Genomic DNA, 22,500 nt, shown 5'->3' on the forward strand with positions numbered 1-22,500 from the left:
TTTTTATCGTATTGCATAAAAATGTTCGCACCAGTAATGATTCGATTCGATTTGTCGAAAGTAAAGAGATTCTCACCATTGAATGCATTCATGCAAGGTTCAAGTAATGGCTTGTTTTGTTGAATATGTTGACGCGCTTAAGAAAATATATATTTCAAGTCAGAAAGAGTTTGTAATAAACCATTCACCGTCGTGAATCTAGTGGAGACGTGGGGTATTTCAAAATTGCTGGTAAGATCGCAAAAAGTCTTAAAAGTCTTAAAAGTTACTGAACCGTTGTGTAGCCACTTTGATTTCACTTCAAAAAATAAATTATGTTTTGAGGGTCGAGTATTAAACTGCTGTTTCTGATAAATAAATGCATGACAGCTACAATAGGTTAACGTCAAATGTAACATATATTTGAAACTAGTAAGACAATGTTTTATACAATCGAAGCGGAAAAACGGGGGAAAGTGTTATAATTTGGTGAATATGCTCTGCTACTTTTAGAAAAAAAAACATTTTTTAAAATGCACACATATTGACTACAGCTAAACCCTACAGCATATTTAAAATAAAACTATACAGTGAATTTAATGTAAATACTTTGTTTGAAAAATACAATAGTTTGTGTTTACTAAAACAAACATCTTGATGAAGGCTTTACACGTCTAGGGTTAACAAATATTTAACACGCTGAAAAGCCGTTTATTTTTGTTTGATGTATGTGGAATTTTGAAATTGACTTATGTCCGGCGCCCGTCACTGTAAGGTGTGTGTCGTTACCTATATTCTACAGAACAGTCCCCGATCCGCATTTGAATCTGATCTTTAGGGAACATGTCATAATGTTACCTTGACGATATATATTCCAAGTATGAATCTGATTTACGTGCAACCATTTGTTTCAAACTAATCAACGTTCAAGCAAGACCATTTTGCAACTATCAAAGCCACATTTGATCAAACTTTGTCTGATTGTTGATACTTACTCATTGTTGATATAAACCAAACTAAATTGTATTACGCAATAAAGGCCGAGTGTTTACAATTGTGTTTAAATATCGGAATAGAGCGTCAGAACCGATGGTATAACGTCGGAATATTAATGCTGTATTTGAGTCTTTCGTTACATTATGTAGCATTTAAAACAATCACATGTATTACCATAACAACTATTATGGTATTCACTATTTTGATACCGATAAGTGTTTTCTTGAAAAAAGTAGCACTTCTATAAGACTATTTCCACTTCTGAGCATAATAGAATCTAGCAAGTATACACATTTACTTTTTGAAAATGAATATGCACTGGACAACAAAATATTGTCCATGTTTATGCGGGGGTTTAACAGATATGTTCAAATAGTTTAACGCCTATGATCATGAAATGTCTCATGTTGTTTTGAGTAGCGTAATAGATGCTTTTCTTATACTGTCGTGAACTGAACACTCTTCGACAATATGAGTTGACCCTCTTAACTATATTCAAGAACACTTACTGCAAGTATGTGTCTCGTGTGTAGCAATTGTGTATGTTAACAGTAAATACATATAAATCTGAATTTGAATTGATGTGTTCTTATGTTAAGACGTTTAGAAAGTCTTTGCAGCGAAGCGTAATATCTCACAAGTCGGTTTAATTGGCAATTCACATCGGTCGGATTGAAACACATCAAGCACATCTAACGGCTCCTTTATTTAAAAGTGTTGTAAAACTTATAATGATATTTACTTATGATTATTTGAAATTTGCTAGAGGATACATTTTAAAATTTAAAACCATCTTTAATTGTTACGTCCACCCTTTTAACATATATCACACTATTATCGTGCCTTCTTAATGTGTTATTGATATCTAAAAGACATTTATAACCAATATGTTTTATTGGCTATTGACGATTGAGTAACATGCGTATTACTTGATATAAACTACGTAAGCGTTTTTGACATAAGTATTTTCACCAAATATCCACTGAAATTTCGATTGCCACTGCCCCTGTCATTTAACCCAACCTAGTTAAATTAATAATGTATACCTTCGTTATTACAAAGGATTTAACAAATAGTGTCAATGCTCTTAAGCTATAATGCGTGATTCTCAAATAAATTTCTAATGATACATTGCCATTGTTATATTAACGAGACGATACGTCAACAATTCCCCTCAAACTACTTTAATGTTTTACAAAAGACTATTATTTTTCAAACAGAAATTAAACATAATGAAACAAATGAGACGAAAACACACTACCATTTATATACAAAACATCAACACAAAAAATCCTGCTCTGCAACATACACAAAAAGGACATAAATATTGAATATTAAATATAGTATTCCCTATATACAGTCATTATGTAACCCAGCCAGACAACGGGGGTTTAACCCGGGACATCCCGGTACAGGCAGACACTCTAACCTGTCACTATAAATCTGCATTCTACACCAAGGCAACGTGTGTTCCCCGTATAGCAAAACCTACTATACTTCCCGCGCCCTAATTTCGAAATTCTTTCTTAAATTTCCTACTGCCAGGACGTAGGACTTACCACAACCATATGCGGGTATTAAACGTTGTTCATAAAGGTAACCCAGTCATAAAACTCCCCGACCACAATAGGCATTGAACACAGGATCACCCGGTCAGACAGACACTCAACCGAGTCATTTTGACATTACAACACTTAAGCACACTATTTTCAAATGCACCACAAATTTGTATTATTGGCAACATTCGACTAATACTGACTACGGAATAACCTAGATTTTTAAAACCCCTTATATGTGGTAACATACCCTGTTAAAGCAATTAACATTCTATCGAAATCACATAACGTATCGGCCGTTATTATTTGAAAGAAACACCTGTTGATGGAAGACATGACACAGCGTAGTATATACCTTTATATAAGATGGGTTCTCTAACGAAAATAGATTTCCGGATGACGTCTTCTGAATATAATACAAGCTTGACATAAATTTACTCTTCTTACTTGGCTGCGTTTATGACTTTGTTTCACGTATATACGGGCACGATTACCGTATTTTAGTTAAGCATTTCTTTAATCTATATCAACCGCTTTAAATACGGAAACATATCAATTGAAACAATAACCAACATTATCTTATTCAGATCAATGCCAAGTGCTTGTTCTTGAGAAATAGGGTCAACGAAAAACTCGAGGTTATATCATGTATTTATAGACCCACTGGTGAAATGTCTTATTCTTATGCGTGCGTCGGGTTAAGTGTAGTCAGCAATACCAGTGAGTTATGAATATAGATTTTCAAAACAAAATGACACAAGTTTCATGTTAAACAATTAGCAATAATGACACTGCTAACAAATTCACCTTATTAACACGTTTACTTTCACTTTTTCACTTGTGGTTTACCTCAATATGTTTGCTGTTGTGTAACTGTTACTTTTGGTACAGGCGTTTTAACGGTATGTAGAACGTGGAAGAACACGTATATTTTATTGTTGTACTAAGCTGTCATGCTTAAATTTAAAAATTTATAAAAACAATCGAGTGAATTATAAATTGTCAACATTATCCATCAAACAAATGGTATTGACTGTGAATATACGTAATTAAAGTAAACATGAACTAAACTATAAATTCATCAAACAAAACTCACACTTTTACCTTAAAATATTACTAAAAATCCACATCATGCAAAAATTATAAAATATGGTGACATTTAAAACAGGTTTTAAAAATATAATTGTATTCAAATTGTTTATAATAACCAGTAAGTAGATGAAATGGTTTCAGGTGGGTGATTAACCATTTAAAAGTCATATTTATTTTAAACTAATTTATTATAGCGCAAGTGCATCACAAGTCTAAGTCTGATTAAAATGTTCTCGAGACCGGTTGCCGTGTATAACCAGTAATTTGTGTATTTTTGGTAGGGTATCGAAGGAACAATCCCACAATTGGGATCAAAGCTATGATCCTCCGGTGGATAGACGGACACGCCTTCCACTACTCCATGACAGAACAAGTATATGCAGCTCATTTTCAAATACATGGGAACAATATTTAAAATATTGCTTTAGAAATAATATTTCATGAAGAGTGTATGGGTAAATCAAGTTTCAGAACACTTCAAAAATAAGAATCATATTCATCCATTTTTTAAAGCAATTTCTACTTATTATCGTAGAAAAAGTATGTTCAAACTTATTTCTCACTTCATTTTTTTGAATATCACATACATAAAAAACTACAGTGATTTTATAACGATAGTTATGCACATGACTTGCTGTTTTTGACTCATAAGGGTTAACAGTCAAGCAGGATTGCAAACCTGTTTCCATATCTCAATCAACTTCGAAGGTGTAACTTGATGAACTGTAAAGACGTTATCCTTTTTGTAATCACATATTTTACTGGGCCCTGCGAGGAAACCTGAAGTTTGTTTTAACAAATATCCGAGTCGCCGAACGCACAATGAAACGTAGACGTCTTCCAAATGGAAGAAAGGCACTTGCGGAGAAACATGGTAAATATCCGACACGACTTTAATGCTGGTCATGTATCCAGTCCCTGAACAAAAGCCTGGAAAAAAAAACTCCTCCGGATAAGAACTGAAGGAGGCGTACCATTTAGAACGTTTATCTCTGATCGGTGATGCTTTTTGGTGACAATAGCCGGTCAGCCCTGTTTGTAAATAGTTTGCCATACCGGTTCCCGACAACATTTTTATTATCGAAGGAACAGTGACCCACATGTCGTCATCTGTTTTCATAACAAATTTTACATTAGAACATTTTGCGGCGGCCCATTTAAATCCCATGATGGTTTTATATGTTAGATTATTGTAACTGTCTATAAAGGTCTCCTGAACGATATCGTGATACATTTCATTTTCCCTCATCACAGATTCTTGTAAACTGTTTTCTGCTGTTTTTCCTTACAGGAAAACGTGCCTTGCATTTGCAGTATTGTTATTAGTGTATGACAACCACGTCCGCCGTATCGCCTGTCGATTTAAAACATTATGATGCACAGTGGTAACGAATATCAGAAGATCTATGTGTTCACTCGTGTCCAATGTGTCGCAGATGTGGTCGTTCTGAATAGCATATTCAAAATCATGTTTAAAACAATTATTGCATTCACTCTGGCGCTCTGTGGAATTACGTGTCGTGCCATTAGTGGTTGATTCGGTTCGTATTACATTCAGATCAACAAATGCATCTTTTTTGTAAGTGGTTACATTAAGTGGCAGATGTGGCTGGCTGGAAGCTATAGTTGTTTTAATAATATCCGCTTCAAGGTCGAAACGAACATTTTGCTTCTTTTCGAATCGTAAGTAACTGTTCGCGGTAGTTGATAATTGGAATGGTCCGATTGCTTTAAATACGGGTGAGTTTGTAAAGTTGAAGTAAGACGCATGATTTGATACATTTGTCGTGTCTGCCTGTCTTGTTATTGAGATTGCTTTAAGAGTATAAAATGAAATAGATGATTCAAATAAAAGGAACAGGAAACACACAACAATCAGTGTAAAAAAACTTAAAAATAAACCACGGGCGGTCAATCGACATTTACAAGCCCTCAAAGTTGTGGTCGTTCCGTGCATATTGAGATATGTATGAGAGATGTTCATAGTGCAAAATTAACAATTTAATGACACGACACATTGGGCATGTGTGTTCTTAGCAGTTTCCGTTTCCATTCATTTTCCATCGCTGTTTCCAACCGGACACCGTAACAAATAATTGGGTCTGAAACAAATAAAATATTGTAAGTATTTACTATTTACTATGTACTATAACGTTATCACAATTAATATTCAAGCGAAACAGAACATTTTATCAAAATCCTGGCGTCGATTCATGCAAACAATACGAATACCTGGAAATAATTTTTTTTTTTGCATTTCATAGCTGCAAATAATGGTAGTACCATTAGTTGCAATCTATAATTTTGTATAAATAAGTTCAAACTTTAATCGATCTTGCGCTCCAAAATTCTTCATGACTATTAGCGAAAACGTTGATTGACATAACTTTCATGATATTGAGGATGGTAATAAACATTTAGCCTGCACGAGTGTATGTGCTGATAAATGTAATATTATGAACGTTATTTGTGTAAACTATCACGCGTTAAAAAGTTGCAATATGTTAAAAAAGGGTTTATATTAAAAAACTTAGTGATTTAATGGGAATTATAATTATAGAATCAGTATATATATATGTGTGTGTGTGTGTGTGTGTGTGTGGAATTATTCAACTGCTTTTATATGTACATGAACTATGAATTATACTTGATTAGTCGTGAGATCATGGCGTTCTTGAATCGATTAAACTCTTGTTGACACGCATCCATAGATTTGGCGCTTACTTAAATTGCATCTTATTGTATCAATGATGATTGCCCATAATAGCTGGTATCATGCTTATCAGAAATATCTATACGAATTTAGATCGGGTGTATAAGTGTTAATACATCTTTCAATGGCAAATGAGTATCATGGTAAAGTTATCAAAGTTATGTCTTCCCTATGTTAAACTGATAAAATAATTGCAGCATAATCAGCACCGTTTAAGTAATCACCTCATTAAACTTAGCACATGTAGTTTTATTACACAATACAAAACACAACGCTAAATTGTTATTTCTGAGTTCGGGTTTAGATAAAAATAAAATTTGTTATCTACTTTTTTATAGTAGTGAGGGCTTATGAAACTTGTGTATATATATATGTAGTATTAGAATATTTATCAATCTTACGCTGTAGCTGTAATTAGAATGACAAGTGTTTCCCTTACGTATTCATGCAATACAACGACATTTGTTTCCCATATGGGCTCTTGTTAGTATAGGTGTATTTTGAACTGAAATATATTGAATCAATACTTTAAAACACTGCTTGCGCATGTGTATGCAATAAAAATAATGTCACACATCTAAAACTTTAAGAAATAAAATATTAGTTTTGAAGAAATATATCTTCTGTAAACTTGTAGCGAATTTGCAAGTGCTCATTTATCTTTTTAATGTGTATCCTTTCTGGTGTAACAAATAGTGTAGTTAGTTCCATTATATGTGTGTGTTTATTGTTTGTATCTGTTTGCTGCTTCTGTTACTTTTAAGGAGATCCTCCTTATTGCATTCGAATCGCACTTTCTCGTACATATTACTATAGTTGATTGGGCGATGATTTTTGTAAATGTGTTCCCTTAAACTATAATAATTAAATTGAAGACGCATACAGTGTAAGAATTAAATACTTCAAATATGTAAACATTTCAAAGATCGAAATTGTGACATATTCTGTGTTCAAGATACAAGACTATTTTCAATAAAATTGGCATGATTGATTATGCTTTTCTTTGAACCTGTGACAATGTCAATTGAGCTTTAGAGCCAAATCTGGATTATGATAAGTATTAAACTGTGAATTATAATAATGCAAGAAAAACAGTTATAAAACCTATTGCAGAAATGTCTCCTGCGGACCCGTCCAGAGTTAACTACCCTGTTCTAAAACGACATATATAAATACAAACAAGTCCCTAACAGAAATTTAGGTTTAACTGTATCCCTTTATCACCGCTCGTACTACCAACAGTCCTTTGATTTAAACATTTTACCTAGATTCCGACCGGAGTTCTCAATTGTAATCATGTCGTTACAATTTACTAATTTCAGCGATGGTAAATGTATATGGAAGCATAATAAGAAGACCAAGACATACAATTTCAGATTGACTATCAACTTGTACTTGAAGATGTTAAAATAAGAGGCATATCTATAATTTCGAGTCCTTATAAACATTAATCACTAACAGTTGTGAAGAGCAACACAAAGTAGAAAACAAACTCAAATATGAAATGTTCAATACATTAATATTTTAAAACCTGAACTTAAAACATATATGATGGAAATTGTAATGGTCCGTTATAATGTCTAAAGCTGATTTGTTTTTGTTTTTAAACCTATTTATTCAAGCTCGATTGCATAACAAGCCTAAGCTTATATGAAATGCTCTCGAGTCCGTTTCCTTGGTGTCTATGGGGGAGATCTAAAGAACGCCCCAACAGCGGGAATCAAACCCGTGACCTCCCGATCAGTAGGCGGACACCATATCCACTACACCACGGCGATCAAAGATGAATGTTTAAACACCCTCTAAACGTTTTGTAACCTTGAACAAAATAAGTATACGATACAAACTATCAACAATTTAATTAATGAAAATAAAATAATAATATATAAGCAATCAGACATTTTAAAAGAAGCTTCATTATTTGTTTACAACAATACACCAGTCTTACGATTTTAACAATAACGAATAAGCTTCAATAGCTATGTTAATGTCAAAGACATACTTAAATGTTCAATTTGACATTATTGAACGGCCATTTACACTAAAGAAGGCTTCTTTTGTTTTGAAAACAAAAACGTCGATAATAATACAAGACCATGTTAATTAAGTTTTACATTAACATTGTTCTGATATATTTGTCAGAAGTTGGAATCTGTGTTTTCAGAGCTAAGCATCTTGAATATATAAGCGAAACTGTAGCCATTTCTCAAACACAATGCAAAACTACATGCATCACAAAAGGTGATAATCCCAGATGATTTTTACAGAACTTGCGGAAAATAACGATACTGAATACTGTATATATTATCGGCTCTGGATATATTGAGAACATGTTTAAGCTATATATATTGTTGCACTAATAAGCAAGCACCCAATTTGAATTGTTCAGGGTAGGTTAATAGTGGAGAACAGGAAACTCATTAACGATAAACTTGAGAACACAGATGCTATCGATATCCCCAATCTGCTTTTACTACAATATTTTGAAAAGGCCTTTGAGTGTGAATCATATGATTTTTTATCGGACTTAACGTTTTTGTATTGCCTTCACATTACAAACGGTACGATGAAATGATAAAACAGAGTTTAAGCGACCACATTTAACTAAACATGCAACGTAAGACCACTCAATGCGTTGTAAAAGGTCATGCACTGCCGCACGAGCTGAAGCGCTACCGCTTGGACATTTTGTACTAGCCGATATAAGGTTGCTAGGTTTAAGAGAAACATAAGCAGGGGAAGGGATTACGATATGGTTCAGCGGTGAGAATTACTACTACAACTACTACTACTTCTACTACTACTACTACTACTACTACTACTACTACTACTACTACTACTACTACTACTACTACTACTACTACTACTACTACTACTACTACTACTACTACTACTACTACTACTACTATTACTACTACTACTACTACTACTACTACTACTACTACTCCTACTACTACTACTACTACTACTACTGCTGCTACTACTACTACAACAACTACTACTACTACTACTACTACTTCTAGTATTATTCCTTGTATCCTTCTACGACTACTACTACTTCTACATATACTTCTGCTACAACAACTACTACTACTACTACTACTATTTTAACTTATTCTTCTTCTACTTCTGCTACTAGTACTACTACAACAACAACAACAACTACTACTAGTACTACTACTACTCCTACTACTACTCCTCCTCCTCCTCCTCCTACTACTACTACTACTACTACTACTACTACTACTACTACTACTACTACTACTACTACTACTACTACTACTACTACTACTACAACTACTACTACTACTACTACTACTATTACTACTTCTACGTCTCCTACTACTACTACTTATACTACTACTAGTATTAAATCAAGGTAAAAATAATTTTTTTGAATATTGGTTTTAAATCTTACCCAATCGCTCTTAGTGAACTTTGATTATGCGATGTTGTTATGGAATTTGTATTTTTTTTATTAGCGCCAACTCAAATTTATTTTTTGGAAGTTGATTGGTCACGAAAATCCGTCTACATTTTTAGACACATGTATCTGTAACGCGTGCTAAATAAAAATGAATTTTACAAGAACAAAATCGTGAGAGTATATTGTCGCCTATTTGTCCACTTGCATATCCATCACACCTTCTTTTCAGGGCTAAAATTATCTATGGATAAGACCACGGCGTTTCAATTTAATGATTTGCTTAATATTTAAAGGATCGTGACATTTTCATAATTCAATGAATAACACAAGCGCCTTCCTGTTTAATATATGTCGTTTTTAATTGGTAGACCAGACAGCGATAGTATTTTCTTTAAAAAATATTTTTGATCATTCTGTAAAAAATAAGTTTTATGTAGATTATTAATTCATGATTAGATACATGGGAAAAAGAATATGGTTTTGCATGGTAATTTTGCATCATTCTGAAAGAAGCGTTTACTACTCATTGAGGCAGGAAGAAAGTAAAACAATTAAATATAAATCCATTAGAAAAAAATATATGAAACGGTTCTTATTTATCTTCTTTGGGACCATTTTTTCAATGTTTGTTTTGTTTCTCTTTTGTGTCGTTGATGTAGATAATGAAGGCCAATAAATATATAACGTAGTTAAAGTTGGCTCCAATTAAACGAGCATGGCCGTTTGATGGTTAAAAAATGCGAATGCATAACTAAGGCTTAAACGGATGCGAAGTAGTTGTTATGCTATGTATCTATAGAGTATATAGAGATCATTTCAGTGTGCCAACCCAATTATACTATACGAATCTTGGCTTTATTGCACTGCTTTTAGATTGATATTCGTTATATGCGTTATATATAATTGTGGCAAAAATAGTTTATTCAATATACTGAAACTGCCAGTTTCTATTTATTTCTGTTTCGGCAATGTCATTGTATTTGTCGAATCTGACACGTAACGCAAATTGCTAGTGTCCTATTATCTGGGCGTAGGTACATTATGTTTTGTAAAGATTTATCAAATTATTTTGAATAGCACACGTAGGATGCAAAAAGGTGTGTGCTTGTTATTTACTGTGCGGTTCCACTTACCGATTTTTTTAAATGCCCAAAACACTAGCGTAAATGTAATTACCCAACTATTGAATTAAACTTATCAACTCATATATTGTATAAAATTGCATCAACTTTTCACATACATTCAAAAGGAAATATTACATGTGGGTGCAATCGTTTGCTCTTAAAATGTTAAGTTTATAATTATAACAATGTTCATTATTGTTTGAAATATGTTATTTATATACACCGTCCGATTGTTTAAGTTTTCTAAAACTTTCTTTAAAATTTCATTCAAAGTAATTGTTTTTTCTAACGAGGCTTTTTTTTCTGACAAAAAAAAACAAACTTTTTTTCTATTGAATAGCTTGCATGGACACTCATTGCGGGCTCAGCGTTCCGATATTTGCACAAACAAAAAGTCATTTTGAAATAGCATATATATTTATGATCTTGCGCTGTTAAATAATGCTCTACATTCAACATTTTGGCGCCATAAAGAAACGTAAATATATATAAAAAAAGATCCAGTTATTTGCATGCTGGATTTAATTCAGAATTAATTAACTGCCATTAAAATTGTATGAGGTGTATTGATAAAATTTGGTAACGTCCTCGTTAACAGTTTACCTGCTACGTATTGCATGTATTGCACGCCTCTGCATGTGTGCTCTGTTTACTATCCATACATTGTAAAGGCCTGTAAATCAAGCATTACGGTACGTGCACAAACACAAAACATGTCTCGAAAACCGAAACTATGTTTACATGCCATTGAATAAAAAAATAGATTTTACCTTTCGATAAACACCCATTACGAATCCTCATATTAACGTGCGGCCTTTCCCGGATCTCGCAGCTTTCTACAAATCATATGACACGATATAAATATTTTGTTTTGCTATTAACAATTTAGGGATAAAATAGCTGTATTAAAATACGGATTTTGACTGTGGATGCATATAGACTAAACCATATGCGATTGCAATCATGTTTTTATGTCTAATATGATATGTGTTTGTGCCATACTTAAAAATTGACCAATTGCTGAACATAATGTTGTGTTTTTATTGTAAATTAAGGCGGACTTGTTGAATCCTTTGACGTACTTACGAATTGCAAATAAAACTGGAAGAACAATGTGCCGTTGAAATATTATGAAATATATGTGCGGTAAATACAACATATGTATTCAGATGTATTAGGCTTCTCGCTCTCGTAAATCCATTTATGCCTAGCGCCTAGAACAAAGGCCTTGGCAAACAGCGTAGACCCAGATGAGACGCCGCATGATTAAAATAGGAGATACAGTTAGTACATGGGCCAGTATAACAAAAGGAGTACCCCAGGGGTCTATCCTGGGGCCCCTTCTGTTCAACGTCTTTATTAATGATATTTTTTTATTTTATAAACAAATCTACCCTTTTTAATTATGCAGATGATAATACTCTTTCATTTTACACTACAAACTTTGATAAACTTATAAGTGTCTTACAACATGAAAGCAACTTTCTTATTGATTGGTTTGACTGTAACAAAATGCAAGCTAACCCTGACAAATTTCAATCTTTTGCATTAGGAAAATCGACTTTTTGTAAAAAAAACTCATTTAAGATAGGTGATGCCGATATTACTTGTGAAAAAGTTGTTATACTACTTAGTATTGCCATAGACTATAAACTTAATTTTGATACGCATATACAAGGATTATGTAAAACGGCTGCCACTTAGATTAACATCTTAAAAAGAGTTGGCAGAAATTTAAGTGTAGCAAACAAACTATTAATTTTCCATGCTTTTGTTTTATCATATTTTAATTTTTGCCCAATGACCTGGCATTTCTGTTCAGTAACTAATATTAAAAAGATGGAAAAACTTCAGAAAAAGGGAAATTCGTTTTATATACAACGACTATAGCACTCCATAGTGATCTTTTACATAGGGTAGACATGCCGTCCCTGCAAATAAGACGTGTAAGATCAATGGCTATTGAAACATTTAAAGTCATAAATGAAATTTCTCCACCTTTGTTAAATGATTAAGTTGTTAAGAGACAGTCAACCATAAATTTTAGATACACCAATATTTTACAGATACCACAGGTACGCACATCAACATATGGTAAAAATTTGTTTAGATATGCTGCCCCCTCGCTGTGGAACTCCCTACCGGAAAACTTTAGAAAATGTACATATTTTTCATAATTTAAAACTTTAATTAGTTTGTGGAATGGAAACATCTGTAAGTGCAAACCTGTAGATTGAATGGAATTTCCACAGCAAGGGAGCATCACATCATTTAGTTCTGAAGTTCTACTTTGTGTACTTGATTTAGTTCCAAAGTTTTACTTGTGCCTCACGTGGGTTATTTTTACTTAAATGTTATATGCTGTTAGTATTTTTCTTAGCTGTGTATGCTTTGTGTGCTGTGCATGCTCTGTATGCTTTGTAGGCTCTGTATGCTTTATATGCTTTGTGTGCACTGTATGCTTTGTATACTTTGTATGATTTGCATGTGTTTGTGTGCTTTATATACTTTATATGCCTTGTTTTGCTTTGTATACTTTGTGTGCTTTGCATGTTTTGTGTGCTCTATATACTTATATGCCTTGTTTGCTTGGTATATTTTGTGTGCTGTGTATGCCTTGTATATTCTGTATGCTTGGCATACTTTGTGTGCTTTGTATGCTCTGCATGCTATGCATGCTCTGCATGCTTTGTATACTTTGTGTGCCTTACGCTTTGTATACTTTGAGGGCTTTTTATGCTCCGTACGCTTTGTATGCTCTGCATGCTATGTATGCTCTGTATGATTGATATGTTTTGTATGCTCTGCATGAAGTGTCTAGTGAATATTAAATTTTTTCTCTTAAAAAATTATCTGACTTTTAATGCAGACAAATCTAAACTTTTTAAAGCACCATATCTGATGTAATATCATGCTATATATTTTTATGTATATCTGCTTTTAATTGTAGCCCTAACCCTAACCTTAACCTTAATCCTACTACTACTACTACTTCTAATACTAATACTAATATTAATACTACTACCAGTACTACTACTACTATAACTACTACCACTACTACTACTGCTACTACTACTACTACTTCTACTACTCCTACTACTATTATTATTATTTCTATTATTATGTATTATTACTATTATTATGTATTATTACTATTATTATTATTATTTATTTCTCATACTAATAATAATTATTATTATTTTATTTTATTTTTATTATTTGTATTTTTATTAATATTATTTTCGCATTTAGAAACTTTTATCCGACTTTAAAATAGTTAAAAATTGGAAGAAATCAAATTGGAAAAAAATCCAATGGGAAGAAACATCCCCCAGTAACAAAACACCCTTGGGATTGTTTTTTCCAAACACGATTAACCGGATTAATATTGCGTAGATTAGTTTAAACATATTTATTTCAAACAAGCATGTTTATACATACGATTTCATACAACATTTATAATAAATATTACCATGTTTGAATGGGATGAGAACGGAAGACAAGGTCTTATAGTGTTCTTCTCCCTCGCCTCAGTATATATACAGTTGCATGGGTTAGTACGAACATAATTGGATTCAAAGTTATTGGTCAAGAAAAACACTAGGCAAAAAAAAAAAAGAAACTCAGATTACAGAGTGTCAATTGTTATACATGTAGGTAATAGTATGACAGTAGGAGATGAGGTGGTAGAAGTTTGGGAAACAAAAGAAAGAAGAAGGAGGTTTTGAAGACTTTGGGGGAAAAGGCGTAAGGGAGCCGTTCTGTAGCATATTTACGTATCAAATCGCTTACTATTAATTATAAATTTATGAACTGCATCAGCTATTTTAGTATTGATTAAGTAGTCACGATAGTAATAGTATGACAGTAGGAGATGAGGTGGTAGAAGTTTGGGAAACAAAAGAAAGAAGAAGGAGGTTTTGAAGACTTTGGGGGAAAAGGCGTAAGGGAGCCGTTCTGTAGCATATTTACGTATCGAATCGCTTACTATTAATTATAAATTTATGAACTGCATCAGCTATTTTAGTATTGATTAAGTAGTCACGAGTGTCGTCTCCATATAAAATAGTTTCAATGCATGGGGCGGAATATATAGATATCGTATTGATAAGTTCGCCGAGAGTATGTGCATACTGGGTGCATTCGAGAAAGAAATGTGAAGTCGTTTCGCGGAGTCCACAGAGACACAAAGGGGATGTTACGATGTTGCGTCTGAATAGATGTTCATTTAAGGAGCTACAATGTGTTCTTAAGCGCGTATGTAGCGTTTGAGAGCGTCTTTCGCCGTATGCAAATAAGGGATTTGGAGTCAGTCTATCACTGTTTATGCGCCGTTTAAATGAAAGGATCGATTCAGCGTTTTTGACATCATCAGGAAGAATATTCCATTCCGATACAGTAGATGGAAGGAACGAGTTTGAATATAGTGATGTGCGGGCTTGAATTGTTTGTAAATGTGAAGAATTTCTAAGAGAATAATTGTTACCCGACCCCACTGTTGCGGGCAAAAGAGATTGTAAGTAAGTTGGAACATTGCTAGAATTCATTTTATACATTAATATTAATTTATGTTTACGTCTACGTTGACTAATAGATTCCCATCTTAACTCATTATAAAGATCATCTAATGAGACTAAGCGTGTGCATCCAGATGTTATTCTCGCGGCTTCGGTTTCGATTTTTTCTAGTTCGTCTTTTTCATATTGCGTGCAATTATCAAAAACAACATCTGAATACTCAAGAAGTGGTCTAATAAACGAAAAGTATATTTTCTCTAGGGATTTTCGATCAAGCATCGTTTTTAAACGACGCATTATATGAACTCGTTTCCATGCATTTGTCTTTATAAAAGAAATATGCGCATGCCAAGTACAGTCATTGGACATAAGTACGCCTAAATGCTTGTGAACATTAACACTCGGTATAATAATGTTTGACATAGTCAGTAATGGATGCGATGGTTTATTAATTTTTCGAGATATAAGCATGGATTCTGACTTTGACGGGCTAAAAGAAACTAACCATTTATCGGCCCAGCTGGAAATTTTATCAATATCTTCTTGCAATACGGCTGCAGTTTCATTTGGTGAATTTACGACCATGAAAAGACTGGTATCATCAGCAAACATATGTATATGTGCTTGAATGTCGGCGATAATATCATTAATATATACTAAAAAACATAAGTGGGCCTAGAATAGAGCCTTGGGGGACACCGGCGATAATTTCCATAGGACTTGAATGTGCTCCCGGTAAGATTACTTTTTGTTTACGATCAGTAAGATAATTGGATAAAAATGATAATAGATTACCTCGAATGCCTGCTTGTTGTAATTTATATAATATACCTCTGTGCCATACTTTATCAAAAGCTTTACTAATATCAAAAAATACAACTCTGACCTCAATGCCATTGTCTAGGGCTCTACAAAATGTATCGTAAATATATGTTAGCTGATTAACTGTGGAATCACCAGGCAAGAAGCCAGACTGCGTGGGCGCAAAAAATGAATTTGCACGTAGAAAGTTAAAAATGTGTTTATGTAATATTCTCTCAAAGACCTTCTCAATAGTATTTAGCAATGATATAGGTCGATAATTAGACGCTAGAGATGGATCACCCTTTTTAAAAATCGGACAGACATTAGCAATTTTCCAACAAGAAGGCATTTTTTGAGTATTAAGACAAGAGTTAAACAGATCACACAATGGATAGCTTAATTGATGCATGGCTTCTTTTAGGATTCGATTATCAATTCCATCAGGACCGGATGCTTTACCTAGCTTGAGATATTTGATTGAGTCAATGACTTCTTCCTGGTTAATATGAATATACTGAAGACTGTTATCGTTTGAATTGTTCATAGGTGGAAGATCGTGATTGCTTTCGTCAATTGAACATTGGCTTGCGAAATACCTGTTTAGCATATCAGCTTTACATGAGTTATTTGCAACAAGGTTACGTGTTTGTTCATCAAGGAGAGGAGGAATTGAAGAACTTGTGTTGGTAGGAATAAATGTTCGAAGTGTTTTCCACCAGTCTTTAGCGCAAAGGTCGGATGACTTAAGTTTACATGCAATATTGTTAAAATATTCGTTTTTTGAATTACGTAAAAGTAATACGACATCATTCCTGACACGACGAAAATTTGACCAATGAGTATAACTATTTAGCTGTTTAGCTTTTCGGTATAGACGTTTTCGTTGTCGAATCTTTTTCTTTATGTTATTATTTAGCCAGGGCAGATCACGAGAACGTATACAAACATTTTTGTTTGGAATACACAATCCTGCAATTTCTACAATTGTTTTGGTAATATTTTCTGCATAAATATCAACATTATCACATTTAAGAAGATCCCAACTAGTGTCTGTCATTAATTGTCTTAGTTTTGAGTAATCCCCAATGTCGTAACGCCAGATATGTCGATAAAAAGTTTTACATATGGGTTTTGTAAATGTTAATGTGACAAAGACAGGGCAGTGGTACCGAATAGATTGGTCTAAAAATGGTTCGCCTGTTCCAGAAAGTAATACAGTATTCGGATTACTCACAAAGATTAGATCAATAATTGAACATGTTTGTTCAGTAAAGTTTGTTGGCTCATGAATAAGTTGCGTTAAGTCGTATTGTAAACATAATTCATTAATTTTACGTGCCGATAATTCGGCAAGAGCGTTTATATTAAAATCACCTGTAATAATTATATCATCTATTCGTGTTTCTCTGGCTAGTCCTATAGAATCTTCGATGTGTTGCATATACAATCTATCCGCACTAGGCGGTCTGTAAAATACGCCAAAAAGAATGGATTTATGTTTTGAGGCGAAAACTTCAATCCATATACATTCAACATTATTTAATTCGAGATCGTGTCTTCGTTTGAAAGCAATAGTTTCATTAACGTATATTGCAACGCCCCCATGAGGGTCGGATGGGCGATCCTTGCGGATTGGCTGGTGGAAGCCTTCAAAGAGGAGATCGGTCGATGGAATAGAACTATTTAACCATGTTTCAGTAAAACCAATTATATCATATTCACATAGGCCTGTGTAAAGAACATCTAGTTTTTGCATAAGACTTTGAATGTTGTAATGAACAAAACTTAATTTGTTTGTTGCTGATGCATTGGAAATTGATGTAGAACTGTTTGCCTCTGTATTAAGAGATTGATCAAGCGAGGTAGGTCCTGGATTTGGATGAATATCACCTGATCGTAATAGGACTATAGAGATCCAGCAACATGTTAAGACAATCAAGAGACATTTAAGAAGCGTTTTGAAAAATAGAATATCCGCATGCATGTTTTTTCCTATCAGGACACATTTTCGTGGGTGTTCAACACTCAATGATATGTTCATAGACAAGTATATATTAATTTGCAATGAGAAGAGGCTAATAATATTTAGCCATAATTGACATGCATAAAAAGCGTGTAAGAATAGCGGAAAATTAGCTGATGCTTTATAAGCAATCATGACCGCGTTACCAGGTCTCTTTTTACTGTGCATTATAATGATATGCCCCAAGGAAGACAAGATGAGCCTGAAACGCTGACATGATACGTTTGTTGCATTTGACAATGCGATCTTTCGACGAGACTAAAGTTAACATTCGATTACGCTGTTTGCGACAGAACGGCGTCACATAGGAGTATAAGATATGGAGGAGAGTAGAAAATAGAGAGGCAAAGAGACAGATGATAAAGGATGATGATATGTTTGGTATCATTATCATGATATGTAAGGTTATGTTGGGTTTATACATGAGCTCATGATAACAACCTAGGATTAACAGCTAAGCATGGAATAAGTACAATTGAAAGTAGTGTACTTTTGAAAGGGACAGTTACAAACTGCATGCAAGTCATTGTAGTAAGCGTCTGCATAGCGATAATAATTTAAGAAAGCGTACACATATACATATATGCAAATGTGCAAGCACTTCACAACTTGCAAAAATATTGTTATAACATAATATACAGCAATATATAATGTTATACGGAACAAGCATAACTAAAGTGACATCTCAAACGAAAAATAGAAGGACACACAATAATTTGATAATGACAACGGATGTATATTGTATTATGCACTTTACCCATGCTTTCGTAGCTAACAATGGTGCAAACCAACGTGCGCACATGCATAGGCAACACGCACGCACACACACACAAACACATGCAATACACGTTACCATCAATTTGAGTACATCGTTGCACAAGTCGTTTAGATCTTATACTTATATGATGCAGTACCCGTTTATACTTATTACATATTTAGCACACATTGTATTGACAGTTAAACGGAGACCTTTACACTATAAAAGGACGACAAACGCAGAAAAAAAAGCACGAAAAGTTAAAGTCCCAACGTGTTATTAACACATCTATTGACGCAAAAATACAAGTGTTTGCAAACAGATGCAGTACACGTTACCATAAATTTAGGTGCAATATTGCACAAGTGTTTTAGATCTTATAATTAAATGGTGCAGTATACACAGTTACACTATAAAAAAGACCACAAGCGCAGGAAAAAAACGAGAGAATGGAGTCCCACCGTGTAATTAACACATCTATTGACACAAAAATACAAGCGATTGCTCGAGAAACATTTAGTTTTGATAAATAAACAAACAAATGCAATACACGTTACCATCAATTTTAGATCTTATAATTATATGATGCAGTACCCGTTAATACTTATTACATATTCAACACAAATTGTATTGACAGTTGCACGGATACCTTTACACTATAGGAGGACCACACGCAAAAAAAAAAAAAAACACGAAAAAATAAAGTAAAGTCCCAGCGTGTAATTAACACATCTATTGACACAAAAATACAAGCGATTGCCCAAGAAACATTAAGTTTTGATAAATAGGCACACACACATTGAGTTGTCGATTCATGAAGCCTGAGGCCACTACCTGGATAGTTTTTACATTTCGTGCGTTAATAAAGACTTCTGTAAAACAACTGTATGCAAAAGGAATGCTTAGATAGAATAAGAAACTATGGATGCTATATTCATGAAACGTACAGTTAAGCATATTTGAAAATAATTACAACTAAACATAGTGTACTGCGTATGAATACAGCTTTTGTATCAGAATAATTTAAGATTTTCATGAAACGTACAGTTAAGCATATTTGAAAATAATTACAACTAACATAGTGTACTGCGTATGAATACAGCTTTTGTATCAGAATAATTTAAACACACTATAATTGTGTTCGTATTTTGAGAGAAGTTAAGATCAAATAGAGCTAGCAGCAGTAAAACAAGTATTTTCGTGATGTGGAGCTACATAACGGGATTTATAGATTAACTCTGAGCTTAGAGACATACCATATCGAATAGCGTAAACAGAAACGTTAATCCCGTGACAATCGTGACTATTGCGTAGATTGTTTATAACATGATAAAATATAGTGCTTCTGGAAGTTACATTAATAAATCTCTTTAAATGGGATAAAATCCCATGAGACTTTGTTTCCCATACAAAATGGGATTTGTTTTCTAACAAGGAAAATTGAACGAAAATTATCATAAATACATTTACACAGATTAAAATCGAGCATAAACAAATACATGACAATACATTTCCAAATCAATATGCAAAGTGAAGTGTTCAATGTAAAATATAAGTTAGCATATATGGTAGAATGAATAAAGCATTATATTAACCAAACTTGTAATACGAAAAGACATAAGCATCGGTTGGGCTAGTGGAAACTACTAACTGTTGGTACGCCCAATTAAAACGAAACTGTATTCGTCTTTGTCCACGTGTTGAATAGTCACGACAAAAATGTGATAAATATTGATCATTTCAACGCGTGTTGTCTGTTTCACAGGTGGTTACCGTGTCGCTATGATATTAATTAGTGAAAACATCATTTTGAATGATAAATAATCATATAATAACGAAAAATTAACTTTTTTGAAAAAAATAATTCACTATCAAATATATATATATATATATATATATATATATATAACAATCTCCAGTTGAATGAAATCTCCAGTTGTAAAGACACACCTCCGCATTGGACCAATGAAATCACTCGTGTCTTTAAAATGTCAGTTAGTTGAAATGTATGTAAACAAAGGTTTCAAACGGCGCTGGACAGTTAGTCTTGATGCATAATGTAACGACAAGAACGGTAATAATGTTTTTTTCATACGTTTTTATTGAATTATGGTATCGAGGTACATGACCTTTGTAGTGAAGATGCCCTTTACTCCGTGAAGATTTCAGTCTTAAAGACTGCATGATCATTGTCAACTGGGTCATGCGAGTTGTGTATCGTGTTATTTCTTAAAAGTTGACCCAGCATTTGTAAACATTTTGCAAGACATATTCATTTCCAGAAAGAAAATTTATTTCTTTGTTGAATAAGACCGATATCGTGAAAATCGCTGCACAATTGATGAAGATATGGCTGTTCAAAGCGATGCACCCCGTTTTGGGGTGATTTTGAGTTGCATACCTTGTTATATATATATTTGATAGCGATTTTTTTTTTCCATAAAATTTAATTTTTTGTTATAATATGATTATTTATCATTCAAAATGATGTTTTCACTAATTAATATCATAGCCACACGCTAACCACCTGTGGTCTGTTTCAGAAATAATTCTAGTGTATTTACCTATTTTCCTCATACAGCAGAAACAACCAGTACTAATAACGGTACGGTTTGCGATATTCGACCATTAACATATATTGAACAAATGCGAGATATTATTCGTCTACAGTTATGTCTTATATGTTCATGTTTGTCGTAAAGAAGGTGATATTTTTAATAACGTTGCTTACATAACTATTTAATAATTATTTTTAAATTAATCCGGAAATTGATAAAGAACAACTTATCACTATTCCGTCTGTTTGGTCAATATTACCGTTATTTTTCAAAACTATTTTTGGATATAACATGGCGTCTTCATATATAACCAACCACACGCATACTCATCAGTTTCAATCTAAAATTACCCATTTCGGAGGAAAATACTCCGAATAGACGAATTGCTTATCAAGAAACGATTCATTTATGGCCTGCTGCTTAGAAATGATAGTCGTCCCTCCCGCCAGCCAAGCTGCCCACCAACCATAAGACCCGGTGGAGACAATACTATGGTCACACAAACTCAAAACAGCCATATCCACGGCGGCAGGATTACCCTCTAAGAAAGCGATCTTCAAGTTTGTGTCATTATTAAAATTGTATTTAACCCAATCCATACCATTCGAACTAAAGACGAAAATGGTATCGTTTCCAAACATTTTAGTACACATTTGTAATGCACGAGTAATAAATTCTTTTGTTACAGTGAAATGGCCGACCTCGATATTCGATTTCTTAAGGAAATCACCTCTTCGGACATGTACACCGATATATGTGTAATTTACTCCTGTGACATAAAACTGTTTCGCAATGTCATTTTTAATTATCTTTGCCTCTGTCAAGATTCGGGGCACAAATTTGAATTCGTTTTTAATGTGTTTCTCAATATTGTGAAAATACTTCGTTGATACTAAGTATCCGTTTACGTGGACATCCTCTGTGTTATTGTACTGGGTAAGTCGTTTGTCAAAA

General features: G+C 33.5%; 1 protein-coding gene across 1 annotated transcript in view; it reads right to left on the minus strand.

Annotated features, from left to right (window-relative positions):
* Nucleotides 1-21,641: 21,641 nt before the first annotated feature.
* Nucleotides 21,642-22,500, minus strand: part of LOC127845359 (galactoside alpha-(1,2)-fucosyltransferase 2-like) — a 1,694-nt gene continuing 835 nt past the window's right edge. Inside the window, exon 2 of the mRNA XM_052376226.1 lies at nt 21,642-22,500. This exon is cut by the window's right edge and continues 541 nt beyond it. Coding sequence (XP_052232186.1) covers nt 21,882-22,500 — 619 coding nt within the window. The 3' untranslated portion in view covers nt 21,642-21,881.

This window comes from Dreissena polymorpha, chromosome 9 (genome assembly GCF_020536995.1).
Source record: "Dreissena polymorpha isolate Duluth1 chromosome 9, UMN_Dpol_1.0, whole genome shotgun sequence".
NCBI lineage: Eukaryota > Metazoa > Mollusca > Bivalvia > Myida > Dreissenidae > Dreissena > Dreissena polymorpha.